At 66.0% G+C, this 18,365-nt stretch overlaps 2 protein-coding genes across 5 annotated transcripts in view; one reads left to right on the top strand and one right to left on the bottom strand.

Annotated features, from left to right (window-relative positions):
• The window catches only part of FAM53B (family with sequence similarity 53 member B), a 76,001-nt gene extending 71,307 nt beyond the window's left edge, over window positions 1-4,694 (top strand). The window contains 1 exon segment of the mRNA XM_019424670.2: window positions 350-4,694. Within this exon segment, the coding sequence (XP_019280215.2) occupies window positions 350-718 (369 nt within the window). The 3' untranslated portion in view covers window positions 719-4,694.
• Window positions 4,695-8,556: 3,862 nt separating this feature from the next.
• The window catches only part of LHPP (phospholysine phosphohistidine inorganic pyrophosphate phosphatase), a 118,841-nt gene continuing 109,032 nt past the window's right edge, over window positions 8,557-18,365 (bottom strand). For all 4 annotated transcript variants that reach the window (XM_019424684.2, XM_019424680.2, XM_019424685.2 and 1 more), the window contains one exon: window positions 8,557-9,454. In XM_019424684.2, the coding sequence (XP_019280229.1) occupies window positions 9,446-9,454 (9 nt within the window). In that variant the 3' untranslated portion in view covers window positions 8,557-9,445. The remainder of the gene's footprint in view (window positions 9,455-18,365) is intronic.

The raw sequence follows: 18,365 nt of genomic DNA, 5'->3' as shown, positions 1-18,365 counted from the left end.
GGAATTTATCAGACCACCTTTTTATCAGACCACCTTTCAGAAAGGTGGTCCTCGCAGGGGTCTCGGCCTGCCCTAGGACTGGGTGGTCCAAGCTCAGACTCTTTCCTAATTTGTGGGCGAATGACTGGACTCGGTGTCTCTGTTAACGAGTGTTCGTACCGACCTGCCGATGGCCCGTCTTCCTTGTCCAGGTGATGGGGGAGTCTAGGCTTTGGTGGGCTCCCACTGCCCGGAGGACCCATCGCCAGGTAGCGCTGGGAGCTGCGGCCTGGCTGTCTGGGGCGTGCGGTCCTTGGGTTATGGGACAGGCACGTGATCCTTAGTGACCTGTGTGTCTGTCTCCCCACAGAACTGTCAGACCTTCAGCAGCCTCAGCTGCCTGAGTGCGGGGATGGACGACTGCGGCCCGCACAGCCCCTTCGCCCTCCACGTCAGCAGCACCAGGTCCTGGACCGCCTTGCTCTCGGCCTCGGCCTCCAGCCTGGGGGGCAGGACCCCCGCCGGGACCCCGGTCCCTGAGCCTCTGCCCCCGGCCTTGGACGACCAGCTCGCCTGCAAGGAGGAGCAGTGCTGCGAGGAGTCAGGCGGCTGTGCCCCGGGTGAGGGCTGTGGCAGGGGCTGGGGGCCGGCCACGGCCTGGCGGGACCGCGGGGTGGCCGGGAACAGCCCCTGCTCCCTGGACGGCGAGTTGGACATCGAACAGATAGAGAACAACTGAGGGGCAGTGGGCAGCGGGCGGGCACTTGAAGCGGGGAGCCCCACCCGGGGAGCTCCCCGGGGGCGTCGGGTCCCGGGGAGCGTGCGCTCTGGCTCCGGAGAGGCTGTCCCGCCCGTGGGCCTGGCCCCGCCGCGCGGCCGACCGCCCCGGCTCCTCCCAGCACGGCGGCCGCGTCCACCGGGCCACCGGAGCCCGAGAGCAGCTTCTTGGTCTGGGCCCCTTCCCTCCCCACCCCCGTTCCTCGCCGGCCACCCCACCGGGCGCCTCGCGCATCTCCCGCAGGGCTGGACGCTCTGCACGTGCGACTCCCAGGGGGGCTGCTCGCGGGGCTTGTGCTCAGGGCCATACGGTGGCGTCAGGCCCTTCCCGGCCTCCTGCTCAGGTTCATTTTGGGGGGGTCGGCCCCACAGCTTCTTTCACTCCGTTTTATTCCGTGCCTTCTCCCCCAGGTATCCCTGCTCCCGACTTGGGAAGGTTCGGGAGACGCTTCCCTCTGTAGTAACACCGGAACCGTTTGGCCTTAATTCCAAGGGTGGGAGACGGAGGCCCCTGGGGTGCCGGGAGGGGGCTCTCCGCGCCGGAACCCTGGGGGCCTGGGGGACGGCTCGGGCTGCTCGTTCGAGGCGTCTGCGTCGGGTGGATATGGGTGGCTATGTTGGCCGAGAAGATAGACCTCCTTGCCTCTCCCGTGGCGCGGAGAGCCTGACCCCGTGGCTCTGTGCCACTCCGGGGGCCGCTTGGGCAGGCTGGCACGCGGCAGCCATTCTCTGTGGCGACATGGCCACTGCGTGATTAGCTTAGCTGATTCAGGTGAGTGCAGAGAGGTCACCAGTAATGGGAAACCTCTCGAAAACGTCCTCAGGAGGCAGGAGCCGGGAGCAGGTGCACACACCAGGCCCTGTGCACGTTTCGGGGGTGGAGGATGCCTGTTGGCTGCTCGGGGGGCCTGGGCTGGGGGCCTGCAAGGCCCTCCGCGGAATTCTAAGCACACTCTCGCTGTCTGGTGGGGACCGCTGCCGGCTTTAATCAGGCACACCAGCCACCTCCGGGGCGAGCGCCCCTGCTGGCCAGCGGGGGGAGCAGTGCGCGGAGCGTCCCCCGTCGCCCGCCCTGCCGCAGGCCCAGAGCGCTGTCCCCAGCTCCCCGCACCCCTGCGGACTCCCCGCTCACGGGGAACCCCGACACCCTGAGGTTTTGCTCTCGGGCAGCCTGGCTGTCAGACGCCCCGCGTGGGCCCTGCGCTCTCGGGAGTCTGGCTCGTAGCCAACCTGGCATCTTCCGCAGCCAGTGGCAAGTGGCTCCTTTCCCCGTAGGGCTAAAAACAACGCACGTTCTCTTGGGTTTGCGGACGTGTGACAAAGGCACGTCCGTAGTCTCTTGCGGACAGCGAGCGCCTCGCTTCCACGGCGTGACTGCACACGGTTCTCGCGAAAGGCCTTCTTCGGGCAGCTTGACTCACTCCTTCGCTAGGTCAGAAGCTTGGCGCTCAGGTTCTGGTTTCTAGGTGGCGTTTCTTAAAAACCGGCCCTAAGATGCTCGTAGAGAAAATCCCTCCCTCAGTGGCCCTCCGAGGTTGTGTTGAAAGGCCTCAGGGTGGACGGCACGGTGGTTGTGCGGGCGCCGGGCAGGCCCCGGGGCCAGAGCCGGCTACGCTTCGGTGGCCCCCACCGAAGGCCCGTCCCCCGGGGACCCTGGAGAGCCAGAGCCGGGAGCCGGTGGCTCTGGGTGCACGCGCCGTCTCCCCTGATGCCCACCCAGTGGGTCCCAGAGGCCACGTCTTAGAGCAAACCCGGAGGAGCCTGGCAGCCTGTGAATTTAGAGAGCACACGCTGATGTCTCGTGTCCTCAGAAAGCCTGGGGGGGTGGCACTGGCACCCCGCCCCCACCGAGTGGCCGCGGGGGGAGCCGTCCTTCCTGTGGAAGGAGAGGCAGGGCCCCGACCGCTGGTCTGCACCACGGTGAGGGACCGAGAGCTGAGCCGGGTAGGCCTGAGCGGTGACCCCCAGCCGCCTTTCCTCAGGCTCAGGCGGGGAGGCACATGGCAGTGGGGGTGTCACAGGCCGTGGGGTGGGTGACCTGCCTTCGGAGCCTGTCGGCCCCCTCCTCCCTTCTCGGGCCTGGTGGCGAGGAAGGAGCCGTGAGCTTGCGAAACGGCCCCATCCTTCCCGCCTCCTCCCAGGCTGGTCCCGTCAACCCATAGATCCAGTCCCAGGGCGCTTTTGGGCAGAAGGTACCGCAGCCCGAGGCAAGATCTGGCCCTCTGGCCTCCACCGGCCCCTCTCTGCTGTCCCACTCCCACCGAAGCTCCTAGCCCAAGCCCCCAACAGTGGCGGTGCAGCGTGGGGGGGGGGGAGACAATGGCCACTGTCCCCTCTGCCCAGAGAAAGAAAGTCCTGTCAGTTATTTCGTGTTGGGAGAGAGCCGGCCCCCTGCAGGAGGCACCGCCCCACCGTGCAGGGAGCCAAGTGTGTGCCCACCCTGCCGACCCCAGGACTTCTGTCTTGAGGCGCTTGGAGGGAGGCTCCCCCGGGAGGCTCCCTCTGCGTGTGGCCGTCCCCATGGGGCAGCGGGTGTGCTGGCAGGCTCCCCGCTGTTGTCCAGGCCCTGCCCCTCCTGGTGGGTGCCCGTGACCTCCTGCCCCTGCAGGGAGATGGGGGAAGTTCAGAGCCAGGAGGGTGGGCTATGCCTGGCCGCCTGCCCGCTCGGGGGCCCGAAAGGACAAAAGCAGGGTGGTGGCTCCGGGAGGGCTGGGAGGAGAGGAGAGGCATCCCCACCTGTTCCAGAAGGAGCATCTTCTACAGCCGCCCGACCGACAGGAGCTGCCGGCTGCTCGCAGGCCCGGGCCAGGGTTAGGGCCGAAGCCTCACCGTTTACATGACCGCAGACCCTCTTGCCTTACTCGCGGCGGAGGCCGGGGCCTGGCCCCGGGCCCGCGGGCACACACAACATCCAGGCCGCAGGGTGCTTGTTCTGATCATACGTAGATCTTCATTCTCAGAAAGCCTTACTTCTCATCAAAATTTTTGTAGCAGGAAAGTTTTGTGAATTTGTACGCTGGAAGAAAATTTAAATAAAGGAAAAGTCCGCATTAAAAAGAAAACGAACCCAAATGCTCAAATGGGTCTCCTAGTGCAGGGGCGGTGTGCGATTTCCCTGCTCTGGCTGCTGCTGCCCGGGCAGGGGCGGGGGGGGTGGGGGGTGTTGGGGGGGGGGGTGCTGCGTGTCTGAGTGAGCTTCCGTGGGATTTAAATCACAGCCCCGGAGGCTCTGCCACGGTGTGGGCCGCACCTCCGTGTCTGCCCAGGAGGCTCAAGTCACGTGCACTCTGTGGCCTCGGGGCTGTCCCCTGACCGATGACCGCTTCGGGCCTGGGCGCGAGCAGTGCCCCAGGCACCGGGGCTCGAGCGAGGGCCGAGGCTGGGGCGGTCCAGGGCGCTGTGCTCCCCGTACGGGCCGTGACACCGCACCTTGCCACGTCCACGTAGTTGGTCAAGCCCCTCCCATTGGCTCCAGTCCGAGAAAACACTGCCTAATCTTTAAAGAGAAAGGAAGAGAAAGAGACGGTAATAATAATGGAAGAGAAAAAGAACCCAGACCACAGCAGAGATCTCGTAGCCTAGGTAGGATAGTCTGATCTTCTAGCATAGTCTCTCTGGCAAATAAATTGTGTGTTCAGCGCGTGGGGGAGATGTCCCGGGAGCTCGGTGACGGCTCGCGGGCCGACTCGGGGGCCGTCGCGTGCTTCCCCGGACCGACCCGTCGTCGGGGCCACAGAGCTTCAGGAAGTGTGGCGGCCGGAGCGGGTGGCACCGGGCCGGGCCCTGCCCGGGACAGAGCCGTGTGTGTGCCGCCCTCCGCCCCGGCCGCCCGTCCTCCCACGCGGGCCGCGACCGTCTTGCACTAGTACCGCTCTAGTCTCTCAGGAATCTGCTTGTTACTCTTACTGTGTAAATAAAGCTTCCTGGTTCAGTCCCCAGCCGCTGGGAGCCTGCTGTGTGGTTTGTCAGCTCTGGGGGAACTCGGTGGGTCCCCCCTCGGTCCACGGGAGCGTTAGGTCTGGGTTGGCAGGGGCAGAGCCTGGACCCTTCTGCCTCCTCCGGGTCTCGGGGCCGGGTCTGTACGATGGGGACAGCGGACATCTCTGAGCTGTCGGGAGGCTCCGATGCAAAGGGTCGAGGAAGCTCCTGGGAGCGGGAGGGCTGGCCACGGCCACGGCCGCGGGCACGAGGGAGCCCTCCTAGAGGCGACGTGCAGGCAGCCCGGGTGACGTGTATGTGCACGTGTTTGGAGGTAGAGGGGCCCGGCCCCTCACTGCAGCCGGGAGCCAGGCACCCTAGGACGGCAGAGCGGAGACGCCCCCCGTGTGCGACCTCCAAGCCCAGGCTGGTAGAGGGACCTGCCTGTCACGGAGCCTGCGTCGTTGAGTCGGCTTTGCCCTCAGCAGCCCAGTGGTTTGCTCCAGGCCACGCTGCTGTGGGAGGCCTGGCCCGCAGCCCTGCGCGCGGCTCAGCTGCCTCCCAGCTAGGCCAGGCGGTGGTGCAGGGGCGCCTCCTCCGTGGCCGGTCCGAGGGCAGCACCCCGCCAGCCAGGGAGAGGCCAGCGCGCACGGCTCGAGCCAGAGCGGGCTCCGGGGCACACAGTCCCTGCGCCTCGCCCTCCGCGTCAGGGACCCCTGGCTGACCGAGCTCGGGACGTTCGGGACACGTGCAGCCTCGAGGATGGGCTTGAGAAGCCTGTAAAACTTGAGCACGGGGTTTCGGCCTAGACCCTCCACCAGCGAGGTCCCGACGGTGCCCCTCCGGGTGTGAGGTACACTCTGGACCCGGCTCGTGTGTTTGTTTCCTTTTTAGCAACAGGCCCTGTTCCAGAATGGTGTAAGAACACCTAATTTACGACACAGGGGAGGCATGGCTGCTGTGGCTGAAGCTGGGGGAAGGGGGAAGGCCCAGGGACCCTGCCTCGTGTGCGTCCCCCCCCCCCCCCCCACCTCAGGAGGGCACAGAGCGGCCCTAGACAGACCCCAGCCCCTCGCGTCCCCTTATGTGTCCCCGGCTGGGCCCCCGCCTCACGCCGGCCTCGCTCCGGGGGCACCCACTCTCCAGCTCGGCTTGCCTGGCGATGGCCACCCCGCCGCTCACCCTGTGCCGCCCCCGGTGGCAGGGCGCTGGGCTCGCCGGGTGGCACTCTGCCCTCCTCTGCCCTGCCGTCAGGTCCGGCTGAGGGCCCTCTGCGGTGCCCTCCCTCGCACCGGGCCAGCTCACCCCCGCCTCTGATGTCAGGCAACGGAGAGAATCAGAGCCCCAACCTCCCCAGCACCAAAGCAGACATGCAGGCCGATCCAGGGCTTATCAGAAACCTTCCTCTTCTCATGGAAGGACGGCCGAAAGGAAACACCCCTCAACGGTCACTGTGGCCAGACCCTGAGTGACTCCGGGTTTCTTTTTAGACCGGTATGTTGGTCGTCTAAACGGGATGCTCCTGAGGGAGAGAAAAGGTAAGCCCGCCGGATAGTCATGCTGAGGCGGGAGGTGGCACCGTGAGCCCCCAGGAGGCGCACACGTGTTCCTCCCCGCGTCCCCACCTCTGTGCCCGTCTACCCGAGAGGGGCAGCGCTGGCCCCACAGGAGAGGCCAGGCCTCGTGCTGAGGCCTCAGACTCCTGGCCCAGTTCCCAGCCTCAGGTCACATCCTCCTTGGCCCTCCCGCTGCCACGCGGCCTCCTTTCTCTCCTGGGGGAGCTTGGTTTGGGGGGGGGGCACCCTTGCCCCACCTCAGGGTCGCCTGGGAATTTTTGGGCGTCCGGATCCAGCCGGCCCTGGACTTGGAGACGATGTGAGACAGAAACCCTCCTGCTAGGTGATGAACCCCGTCTGAATCCGGTTTTCCCAGGCGCCGGGTGCAGCCGGGGCCGGTCCCACGTGGACGCGCGTGTTGGAAGGTCTGGGGGTAGGTGAAGCCCTTTGCCCCCGAAGAGGTGATACTGCACAGACTGTCCTCCTCTCCGCCCCGTCCGCCCCTCCCCCTCCCGGAAGGGGTTCTGGTCGCCCCCAGAACCTGGAACGTCCTGCCGGGCAGTGTGGTGGGGCCCAGACCACTGCCTCACTCCGGGGCTCGGCCAGAGGGCACAGGGGGCCAGCCTGGCGCGTTCCTTGGGTCTGCAGGGTCCGTTTCTCGGCGGCGGCTCCGGGGTGGACTCCTGACCGAAGGGTTTTTAGGCCACTGCCGGCCCTGAACTCCAGCCCCGCCCCATAGCCGATGGCTTTGTCAGTCTGTGGCTTGAGAACTGTCCCCCAACCCTGCTGGGAAGGAGGGGCTACAGTGGGCAGCCGGGAGGCCCCGGGGGTGAGGGACCATCGCCCTGAGTGGCAGCAGGACAGGGGCCATCACCCCCAGCCGGGTGACAGGGCGTCCTGGAGGGGCCTGGTCCCCCGCAGGGCCCGGGGTGCCCGTTAAGGAAAGGAAGCCACCCCTTTACAGATGGGACAGCCGAGGCTCCGAAATGGTCCCCCTGGCGTTAGGGCTGAGTGCACCTCAGTCCCAGAGAACGTGTCGTCTCCAGAGGGAGGACGCCAGTGTGCGGGGCTCACCTGGGAAGTCACGGCCAGTGGGCCGCCACAGGCCACCCCCACGGAAGGCCTGTGGGAGGGACTAGGGAGGACATGGATGTGGGTCAGACCTTGGTTCGAGTCTCAGCTCGGCCCTTACTACCGTCAGCCTGCGGGCGGGTCCTTGCTCTCCACACCTCCGTTTCCTTGTCTGTAAAGTGGGGTTCGCTGAACCCACAGCCCAGGGGCACCACGGTTTTCACCCAGACCCAGCAGCCGTCTGCGGCCCCCAGAGCTGTCCCTCAGACGCTTCCCCGCCCCCACTCCCGGGCGGCAGGCACAGAGAACACCAGCCTCCTGTATCCACCGCAGACCCCTGTGGACAAGGACAGCCTGTGAAAAAGAAAAGGAAGAAAAAAGGAAAACCAAAGACCCACGAGGCAAGCCGACCGGAACGTGGCAAGCCCGTCTCCTGGACGTTGGCCCCCAAGCCCTGGTGAGCTTAGCCCACCGGGTGCCGGCTGATCTAGCAAGCTGTAATTAGGGGACTCTGTCGAGGCGCAGGCGGTTAGCATCTTTTCCAGCTAATAGGCCAAACGCCCCTCCTCCCTCGGCCGCCAGCGACACCAGCCCCGCCGGTGGCCTCTCATCTTGATGAAAAGGCCTGGCCACTGGTTCCTCTTAATCCTGATTTAATGGTGGCCGGCCTGCCTGGGGACGACAGCACAGCCCCCGCCGGCCCTGGACCTCCGTGCCAGGGGGCTCAGGGTTCAGGGTCCGGCCTTTTATCCTGCCTCTGCCTGCGCTCAGTGGAAACCCTGTTGTGGAGGACCCAGGGCTTCCTTTATGCGAAGTCGTGTCCCAAGACCTATCCGTCTTGATGGGATCGATCGGAGGGGAATCCTGGATTCTCCAATCGGTCTGGATTGATCTGCGGAGAAACACAGCAACCAGGTTATCTGTTGGGCTGATTGATTCCAAAACCTGCAACCCGGGCTGTGAGCGAATTCTGGAAGCCTGTGGCTCACCACCACCGTCCACAGGGCTGCCCGTGACAGCGGGCCAACGTTTGCCCTGGTCGACCCGGTCCCCGGGTGGGGCCGAGGGCGGCCCGCTGTCCCCGCAGGGCCCCCGTTTCCCGGACGGGGTTGGGGCACGTGAGGTGTCTCGGGAGCCCTGGGGCTCTGGCGCTCAGTGGTTCAAGTGCACGGCAGGACCAGGCCAGTGCCCAGCCCTGTACAGCCCTCCCCACCCCCAGGCTCTCCCGGAGTCGAATTCTGAGTCAAAGCTGGAGTCGGCTGTAGGTCAGGGCGGTTTATTCAACCCATAGTTGCCCCTGCAGACACCGGGCATGACACATTCAAGTCTATCGAGTTAGAAGCACCCTATGTCCTGCAGCCTTGATCCCAGTCGTTACAAGTCTTGCTCTGTAGGACGGCCGTCTTCGGTGCCCCTGGGAGCTGCCCCAGCCTCTGGCTCCAAGGTGACTTGTGGGGTAGGGAAGGCAGTGGGCTGTCGCAGTTGGCGGGGGGGAGGGGGGGGGGGGGGGATGGGTGCTAAGTGGCCACTCTGACTCTGGGTGGGGGCCGGGAGGTGGGCAGGGGTCGCTGGGTGGTCCCAGGGAGGCTGGCTCAGCTCTGCGCTGTGTGGACCGTGCAGGAAGCCCCTGCCTTCTCCAGGCTCCTCGCTCGTGAGAAGAGAACGTTTGGTAGAGACACCGTGGGCAGGTGTCCCAGTCCCCGTAGGTGGAGCGTTTACAGGACCAGGTGCGGCTGGGGAGTTGTGGACCTGGGATTCGGGGTGTCCCCGGAGCACCTCCAGCCCATACCCAGAGGGTTCCCCTGAGCTGGCTCCCAGACAGGTCTGTCCCACCCTCCAACCTCACTACGGGAAAGAACATCCCGGAAAGAACAGCTCTCCCCGGGGGGGTTGGGGGGGAGCAGGGGGAGACAGAGGAAGGAAGCGGGCAGCCAGAGGTGCCTGGCTGGGACCTTCTCGCCCGCCCATCCGGGGCCAAGGGCAGAGGGCGGGGCCTCGGGTGGTCCGGGCACTGGGGGAGGGGAGGGATGAGGCCTGGGCGACCCTACGAGGCTCATCACTGGTGCGCGTGCTGCAACAGCAGGTCCACGGCCTCTGCCAGGTCGTCCACGTACCCATCAGCCTTCACTTCTGGATGGTGCTCGTCACTGGGCCTGGAGAGCAGGGCTATAGGTTAGACCGTCGGTGACCCCTCTTTCTCCCAGCTTCTAGTACAGGCCCGGCCTGCCCTTGGGAAACCTCCAGAACCTTCTGCGCCCGGTTAACAGATGTGCCCCCCCCGCCCCCCCAATCCCAGCCATCCCCATCCCGGCGCACACGTTCCCCCTCCTATTTCCCCACCTGGTTACCTCTCCAAACCCCTTCCGTTGGAGCAGAGTGACCACAGACCCCTGCTCCGTCCCTGCTTCCGGCAGAAACGTCACACCCTTGACAGTAGGGCCATGAGCTCAACCCACTCGGAGCGCCTTCCTGCCCACACCCTGGGGGGTCCCCCTGCCACCTGGTCACTGTCCTCTGAGGCCACTCCCACGAAACGGGGGGGCTTCTGGCAAAGCAGCTCTCTGCCTGGGGTTTTGGGGCCTAGAACCTTCCAAAGCCTTCGTCCCCTCCCTAGATACTGCCCGAGGTCTGGATGGACACTGAGCACAAGGGAAGTGTGACCACGCCAGAAACGCAGACACCTGTGGGCCCACACGGCACCAAGGGGATCCCACATAGGGGGGCTCCTGGAGGGGGGGGCCGTGGCCTGAGTCCTGAGGTGGAGCAGGGCTGCAGGTGGGCACGTGGGAGGGGAACCGTGATGCGACTGGAGGCCTAGCCGCGGGGAGGGCCCCGGGGCGTGCTCCTAGGGACACCCCGACGGTCTGGACGGCGTGGGAGGGGCTGGGACCTCGTCCTTGGGGCTGTGAGCCGGAGACTCAGGTCCCGGCCACCAGAAGCCCCCTCCCCAGTGCTCTAGCTCGAGCCCGGTGGCAGCGGTGGGGGCGGGGCACCCCTCTGCCACCCGCACACTGTGGGACCTGCTACTCAGATCCCCCCAGGTCACCACCTCGGAAGCTCCCACCCTGGTCTGGAAGGAAGTGGTTGACACAGGTTCTGACGACATCCTAAAAGCCAAATTGTCCCTTTTGAACGGTTTGGTTTTTGCAAAGCACTTTTACCCTGAAATGGCTGTCCTTTTAGAGCAAGGGAACCTACTTTTCGTTTTAAAGGGTCGGCCCAGTGGCTCCCCCGGGGCTGCGGAGGCCCCAGACCGAGAGCCTCGGAGACAACACAAGAGGATGAGTGTGTGGGACGCCCCCTCCCCCCCCCCCCCCCCCCCCACTGGGGCCAATACCTCGAGCAAGAATAGCTCTCATGTCAGGGCAGGTATCCCAGGGGATTATTTCATTCTTGCCATCACAGCCATAACCCGACGGACGCGGGGACTGAAGATTTGTGTCACCCCGCGTCAGTGCCGAAACAGGTACTGGTCACCGTCAAAAGGTTGTATGTGGCCTGGCCACTTAGCGAACCGTGCGTTGGCCCCTCCTTGCGACCCACCAGTTTCACTCCTACGTGTGCACGCAACATGTTCCCCGAAGGACACGGACCAGAATGTTCCTAACGGCTTCGGTCACGATGGCAAAAAGGGGGGAAACGGCGCAAACGTCCGGCAACAGGGCCGCGGAGAGACAGGGGGCGGGAGGTGCGCGCGTCAGAACACCGCAACACCGCGACGGCGCCACTCAGAAGGCGCTGCTGTCTACGCTGCAGCGTGGCTGGGCCCCACGGGCAGCACGACAGGCTCAAGGAACCCAAAGTGGATGACCCACTTCTGCCAAGTTCAGGAATGGGTGCCACCAGTCTCTACAGGGCAGAGGCCAGAAGATGGTTACTTCTTGGCGGGGGAATGATCGAGGGTGCTGGCCACGTTCTAGATCTTTACCTGGGTGGTGGTTGGTTACAGGGGTGGTGCGGAGGGGAAAACCCATCACCCTGCTCGTTTTTAGCGTTCTTCGTATACACACGTACGGGTACGTAACAAAAAGTCACGTGTAATGCAAATTATATGACAAATACAAGGTACCTATTTCCCATCACTGCACCTGTTCTCTGTGGCCCCTGGGCCAAACCCTGCCTGCAGCCTGCTTTTGTGCAGCCCTCCAGCTACTGTAAACAGAAAAGAATATGCCAGGGGTGCCTGGGTGGCTCAGTAGGTTAAGCATCCGACTCTTGATCTCGGCTCCGGTCATGAGCTCACGGTTCGTGAGTTCGAGCCCCACATCAGGCTCTGCGCAGACGGTGCAGGGCCTGCTTGGGATTCCCTCCCCCTCGCCTCTGCCCCTCCCAGGACACACGTGCCCGCTCTCTCTCAAAATAAATAAATTTTAAAAAACTATGCAGCATGTGGCTCCCAGAGCCTCAACCGGCCCCTACTCCCTGGGCCCCTGCAAAGAAGGCCTGCAGACCTCTGGTTCTGGCCACCCGCCATCCCGGGGCCTCTCCGTTCTTCTCCACCCAGGATGGCGCTCACAGCCTCCCAACCGCCCAGGGTTTCTGTGGACGGCCCTTCCTGCAGGAGGCTCTCCGTCCTCGGAGAGCCAGCACTCAGGCCCTCCCGCCCTGCAGAAGCATCCGGTGGGCGCTACTGGCCATGCCCGGCTCCACGGCGTGCCGGTGCCCCTCCCCAGTACAGACTGACGGGCAGGGGCGCCCAGTCACCCTGAGGCTGCTGACCTGCCCCCAACACTCACGTCCCCGAGCAGGTACGGGAGGGGATTCTTCTCCGGGCAGCTCTGAGCCCAGGGCTCAGCAAGGCGGGCGGACGGTGGGCGGGGAGGGCCCTCTGAGAGAGACGAAGACAGAGCACCTGAGCGGCAATAAACCCGACCCTGGCGACTGTCTCCCTGCCTCAGTTTCCTCCTCTGCGCCCTGAGGATGAGCCTGGCTCCACCCTCCGTCCGCCGTGTGACCGTGGGCAAGCACCTTACGCCTCTGTGCCTTGGTGCCCCTGTCTCTAAACAGAGGTAGTAACAGGTGCAGGCACGGGCCCTGCGTCCTAGGCACACGGGCTGGTGGGGGGACAGACGTCAGTATACGGGGCACAGGGAAGACCTAGGGGGTGCCAGGTAACCACAGGCATTGGAGTGAGAGGGGCAGGCGGGCTGGGACCAGGACCGCAGGGGGATGTCCCGGCCACCTGGAGCCCCGGCAGCCCCCGCACCAGTGAGGGCGCAGCTCAGGGGGCCTCGCAGACGTGCCTGCAGGAAGCGGCCGGCAGGAGGCCAGGCGCCTGGCGGGCATCACTGCTCCCCGCCGCCAGGCCCCGCCGCTGGTCTCCCCTCCTGCTTGGCCTGTGTGCACGAGGTTCGAGTCTCGCACCAGCCTGGACGTGCCCTTTGGGGCCTCCCTCAGCCACCCCCTGGGGCCCGGGGGTCGCTCCACGGCCCTCTTCCACCCATGAGGGGGTTACCAGGGCCGGGCGGGGGGACAGCCAGGCCGGGCCGGCTTCAGACTGCACCTGTCCAGGTGGTGACCCTTGGGCCCTGCTCCACGTTCCCGATCCCAGTCCCCGCGGCACTCCCAGCTTTGCCCCCCGAGGGCAAGGCCAGGGTGGGCTGCTCAAAGGAACCAGACTGCTCCCAGCAAACCCCCACCCGGCTCATCATCCAAGTCCCTGGGTGGCTGGCCCCGGCTGCCCTCGTCAGACACCTTCCCCCGGCCCCCGGGCCCGGCTTCCCATTCAGTCGAATGAACTCAACCCTGAGAAGGAACGAGAAATCTGCCCGTGAAAGAAGATGCTTTATAATGAGATTCTCACCAGCCTCGCTCGGCATACGGCACCTAGCCGAATGGCATACGTGGCTAATTAGGTTTAATTACATATCATTTCAATTCAAGAATCCGTTAAAAGAAAGGACTGCATTAGCAGCCGGCCGGTGTTTGCCAACACACAGAGGGAATCACGGACTTTTCGGTCTTAATTGCGTGACGCTGCCGTGGGCTGTGGCTCCCCGGGAGCCGGGGTTCCAGGAGGGGGCCGGTTCTGGGCCGCCCGCCCTCAAGTCCACCGGGCAACTGCACTCTGTCCAACGGCCTAAGAGAGCACCCTGCTCCGTGCTGGCCAGTGACCTGTGACCTGCAGGGCCTCAGAGGCGCCACACTGCAAAGGCTGAACCAGGAAAGCCAGCAAAGATGTGCCCCCTGGCAGTGGGAAGAGAGCAGAGAGGGCGATGGGGAAAGGGGCCGAGAGACCCCTCTGGCCTGGAGTGGGCCCTGCCAGGACAGAACAGGATGTGGGGGGACGGACAGAAGGAACCAGACAGATGCACACACACAGAGGAAGGAAGAGGAGGACGGAGAAACTGAGGCAGAGAGGGAGGAAAGAGAAACAGGAAAGTCGTGAGCAGGGGGACAGAGAGACATGGGGGAGGGTGACGGAGAGAGGGGAGAGAGGGGTGGAGGGAAGGGGCAGAGACACAAAGGAGACCGCGAGGATGCACAAAGTCGGGGCGGGGTCGGGGGGTCGGACCCCAGTCTCCCGGGCAGAGCGGACGGCCTCAGTGGCCCTGCTGCGGGCCACGTATGCCCTGGTCACCCCCCCCGCCCCTCTGTGACTTAGGGGGGCCCCTTTCCCTGTACCCCCCGCGCCCCTCCCCAACATGCCCTGCTCTGCCCACCATGAGCTGTCTCTTGCCTCTCTGCGCCCCGACTTCCTCCTCTGTATGGTGGGCACGTGCCTCAAGTGGGCTTGTGACAGAACCACCTGGGCTGCCCCCTCCCATCCTGCCCTCGGCCCTCCCAGGCTCATAGGGCGAGAGCTCTGAGGGCACTTACAGGGACCTGCGGGGTCAGGGAAACTTCCAGAAAAGGGGACATGAAGTCTGGATTCTCCCCATGCCTCGTCCTCACTGCCCTCCAGAGGCTGGCGTGGAAACACGGGTCCTTGGGGACGTCACCCCGAGGCGGGAGAACGCGGCCCTCAGGTCCCGGCCCGAAGAGAGCGGCAGAGGCAGATTCCCAGGTGGCCGTCCTGCAGAGGGCCAGCGCGTCCCTCCCTGCCCTCCCGGGCTCCTCGGGTGGCGTTCGCGTGTCTCTGGCTGAGCCCAGAGCCTGTGGGTCGATCACGGCGGCTTCCTCAACTGCTCCTCTGCTCCCACCTCTGCCCGTGTAAACTCTGGTGGCGCCCAGGCCACAGCCCGGCTCCTCAGACGAACCCATCGTCACCGGTGCCACCCGGCCAGGTGCCAGCCACCCGGCGTCTGGGGCCCGCTGCCCTTCGGGCATCCCCTGCTCTCCCACCACCTCTGTCCACACTGTGGCCAGGGACGCTCTTCACATCTGCTCCAGCTGCGAACTCCTACTCACCCTTCAAGACCCCGCTCACTCGTTCCCACCTCCAGCTCTACCCCACCCGGCCAGCTGCGCTGTCCTTTCTGAGCGCTTGGCACTTGCGACCCCCATGCCGTTCTGGTAGGTGCTCCGCTGACCCGGGCCGCCCAGAGGGAGGAGCCCGGCTTCCTGCCCTCGGCGGTCGCCCACGCGGGCCTGGCACACGGCAGCCGCCCAGGAAGTGCCCGCCGTCGAGTGAATGGACAAAGGCCCCCACCCGGGCAGGGCGCCTAAGCTATTCCTCCCCCTCGTGCCCTGTGAGCAGAGGGAAGGAGGCAACGACAGGGGCAGAGAACAAGGCCGGTCTGTGCCCTGGCCAGGGCAGCTTTACAGGGACAGTCTTTGTACCGGCCGGAGAAAAATGGCGGCCAGACCCCCCACCTCCGCGCCCGCCTGCTTCCCTGGGGCCCACAAGGGGCCGGCGCGGGAGCTGCTGTGGGGACCCGGGTGCAGCTTCCCCTCGGGGGCTTACTGAGGGCCGGCGCCCAGTGGCAGGCCCGCCTCCCTGCCCTGCTCTGCTCCGGGGCAGGGCGTGACAGAGGGCGCGACACAGGCCCCCTAGGCCGGAGGCCACCACGTTGCCCACGGGGGGAGGGGCACGTGTCCTTGTCCCAGATTGCTTTGGAAGAGCTGGGCCCTGGGGGCAGGCCAGCCAAGTGGATTCAGGGAACAGGGCACCGGCATCAGAGTGACGCCAACTCGGGCTGTGCTGACGAGGCTGGAGGGAAGGACAGAGGGTGCCGTGGGGCCAGCGGGGACACGGCTGGGCTGAGGGCCCAGGGTGTGTCTCCATCCGAGCCACCGGAGTCCAAGACCCCGGGGGCCAGAGTATGGCCTCCTGCAAATGCCTCCTCTCGGCCACCTGCCGGGAGCCACTGGGGCAGCCAGCCACCCCCTGACCTGGGCCAGTGACCTCGCGGTGGGGTGGCGGGAGGGCAGTTGGCGTCAGATCTCCGATGGGCTGCTTCTATCCCTCTGCCCCCTGGGCCGGCTCGGGACGTGGGGCCTGGCCCGGCCCAGACGGGCGCCTCCGGGAAAACGCTGGGCCCTCTGCTAGCGGAAGCCGGTGCCTGCGTGTGGCCGAGGTCCGCGGGGCCCCTCCTTCACGAGGGGCCCCAGCCTTCCGTCCCTGTCCTCACTCAGCCCTCGGGCCTGTGCCCCTCTGCCTAGGCCCGGCTTGTGCGCGGGTCAGCCCAGGGCCCCTAGACCTCGCCGCACCAGCTCACGCAGACTGGGGGCTTCTTGACCTGCGTGGACATCACACGGGGAGAAAACACCGACATAAAGCCCCAGGCCGGAGAGAGTGCTTGCCCCGGACCCCCGTGAGGCCCACAGCTCCCGGGCCGGGGGAGGAAACGGGAACACACTTCTGCTGGCCGGGACCTCTGCTGGGGTGGACGTGGCTGCACGTCACGGCTCCCTTCCCTGGCGGGCGCGTGGGTCTCCCCTCACCTGGCCGCCTGCTGAGCTGTAATGAGTGGGGGTGGGGAGGGGCAGAAGGGAACGGCCCGCCTCTGGGCCGCCTCATGCTGCCTTCCTCCCACCAACGCCCTTGAACCTTGGGTGACCGGGCCCCTCACGGAACTGACGGTGGAGCCCGGAGCCTCACATCGATGGCGGAGGGGGCACGGGGGGCGCGCGGGCATCGCAGGCCGGCCGTCTCCCCATCCCTCCGCCTCTGCTCGTCAAGAGAGGTAGGGTCCCACGCCCGCCAGCTGGGAAACACGCCCGCCTGCATGTGCACCTGTGGCCCGTGGTCCGTCCACCCCTCACCTGGATATGGTGGTGAGCGGGGGTGAGGGGCGGGGCTGGGCTAACCGGACACCCCAGAGCCCGGAACTCTACCCTGGCTGACCCGTCCTCCAGCCGGGAAGGACCAGAGTCTCTCCCGGCGGAAGGAAGCACCTGTGGGATCAACCTCGGGGGCGCTGAGCCCTGGAGGGTAAACTGAGGCAGGGAAAGCACTCGCCACAGACCAGACCTCCCCCGACCCCGGCCAGCAGGCAGGCTCCAGGATGCAAGCAAAGCACGCCCGCCTTGGGGGATGGGCGAGCGGCCCAGAGGCTACACCCCGAGAACGAGGGCACGGACGTGTGCCGGCCCCCACCTGTTGCGGGTGGGCTTGGAGGAGAGTCTCCCCTGTACCCTGCACAAGGGCCCGTGAGCCGGGCACCGTGACTCGCCGTTCTGGAGGTGACGGCACAGACGTACGAGGGGAAGGCACGTGCCCAAAGCCGCCAAGCGGTAAATGGCAGAGCTGGGACTTAAACCTCACGCGTCTGGCTTTCTCGAAAAGTTAAACCCCGGTTCATCGTCGTGACTCTTCCCTTGGCGCACAGGACAGATTCTGCAGCTGGGAATCGCCAGCGTGCTGGTCGACCTCCGGCCGGACGGAGGGGCCTTTGGCTCGGCTCCGGGACAGAGGTGGGTGCTGGGAAGTGCCTGCCACCTTCGACAACGGCAGTGGGGACAGCACAGTGTCGGTGGAGAAGGAAAGAAAAGGCACGTTCGCACCGGAGCCACACGCAGCCTCCCCCACGGCTGGGCACGCCCAGCAAAGCCACGGAGCGCCGGGACACCTTCTCATCCGGGCCCTGTGGTCACCGGCACCTGGGGCTGGGCCGGAGTAGGGGCGCGGTCCAGCCAGGCAGAGGGTAGTGGGGGCCCGAGCCCAGCCCGGGAGGGATGTCACCGTGGACCCTGGCAAGCCCCCCCCCCCCCCCCCCGCCCCGGGGCCACTCGGTCCACAGGGAGGAAACGGGCCTGTTTACGGTAGGTTTCGGCCTGTGGCGCCCCGTCAACCAGAACCCACCCCACGGCGCCAGCTGCTTCCTGTGCGGCTCTCACTGCCCACGGTGCTGACAACAGACTGGAGACACGCTCAACGCAAGGGGTGGCCCCACATCACTGCCGGCTGGTGTGGTGGCCATCTTGAGAGATTCCCGCACCCTGACGAGAGGGTCCCAGAACCCCCGATGCTGGCTGGAGCCCCCACGCCAGCCTTGACTCGATTCACATACACGGTGAGGCCACAGTCACAGACCAGTGGCCTCGGGACATGCTGGGTTGAGCCCACATCGTGTTGATCAACACCCAGCCTGGGCCAGCCCTGTACCTACGTGGCCAGTCCAACGAAACCCCGAGAAGCAAGCTCTCTGTGCCGCAGGCAAAGCGGGCTCCCGTGCCCGCGCCCGAGGGCCGGGCCCTGAGCAAAGTCCTGGCGCTGGGAACAGAAGCACAGGCAAGCGGAGGGAGGGCTGCACGGAAGCGGCGGTGATAGGGCCAAGCAGTCGGGCAGGGCGCCGTAACTCCTGCGGTCCCCCACCCCCGCCAAGACCAGATCCACCCCTCCTACTGTGGCCCACGAGCTGGCCCTGGCCCTGCCGGCCACCCCCGCCCCTCGCCGTGCCTTCGGTGTTCATCCTGTCCTGTCCCCCAAACCGCCCGTGCCACCGCCTAGAACGCCCTCGCGCCCCGGCTCCCTCGCAAAGCCCGACTCAAGGGGGCTCCGGGACCCATCCTACCCCTGAGTGAACACCTATAGGTTCTCTGGGACATAGGTCCAGTGAATCCGGCTGCGATCTTCCGGAATGGGGGCCTGGCATTGTCATATGAGAGGACCCCGAGGCGGGTAGCTCTGTCGGGCCCGAGCAGTCGGCCATCACACACCCCGTGGCTCCCACAGGTCGT

Source organism: Panthera pardus, unplaced genomic scaffold (genome assembly GCF_024362965.1).
Source record: "Panthera pardus isolate Hobbes unplaced genomic scaffold, ASM2436296v1 HiC_scaffold_22, whole genome shotgun sequence".
Classification (NCBI taxonomy): domain Eukaryota; kingdom Metazoa; phylum Chordata; class Mammalia; order Carnivora; family Felidae; genus Panthera; species Panthera pardus.
Note: the sequence above shows the minus strand (reverse complement) of the source record. Positions and strands in the feature narration are given on the sequence as shown.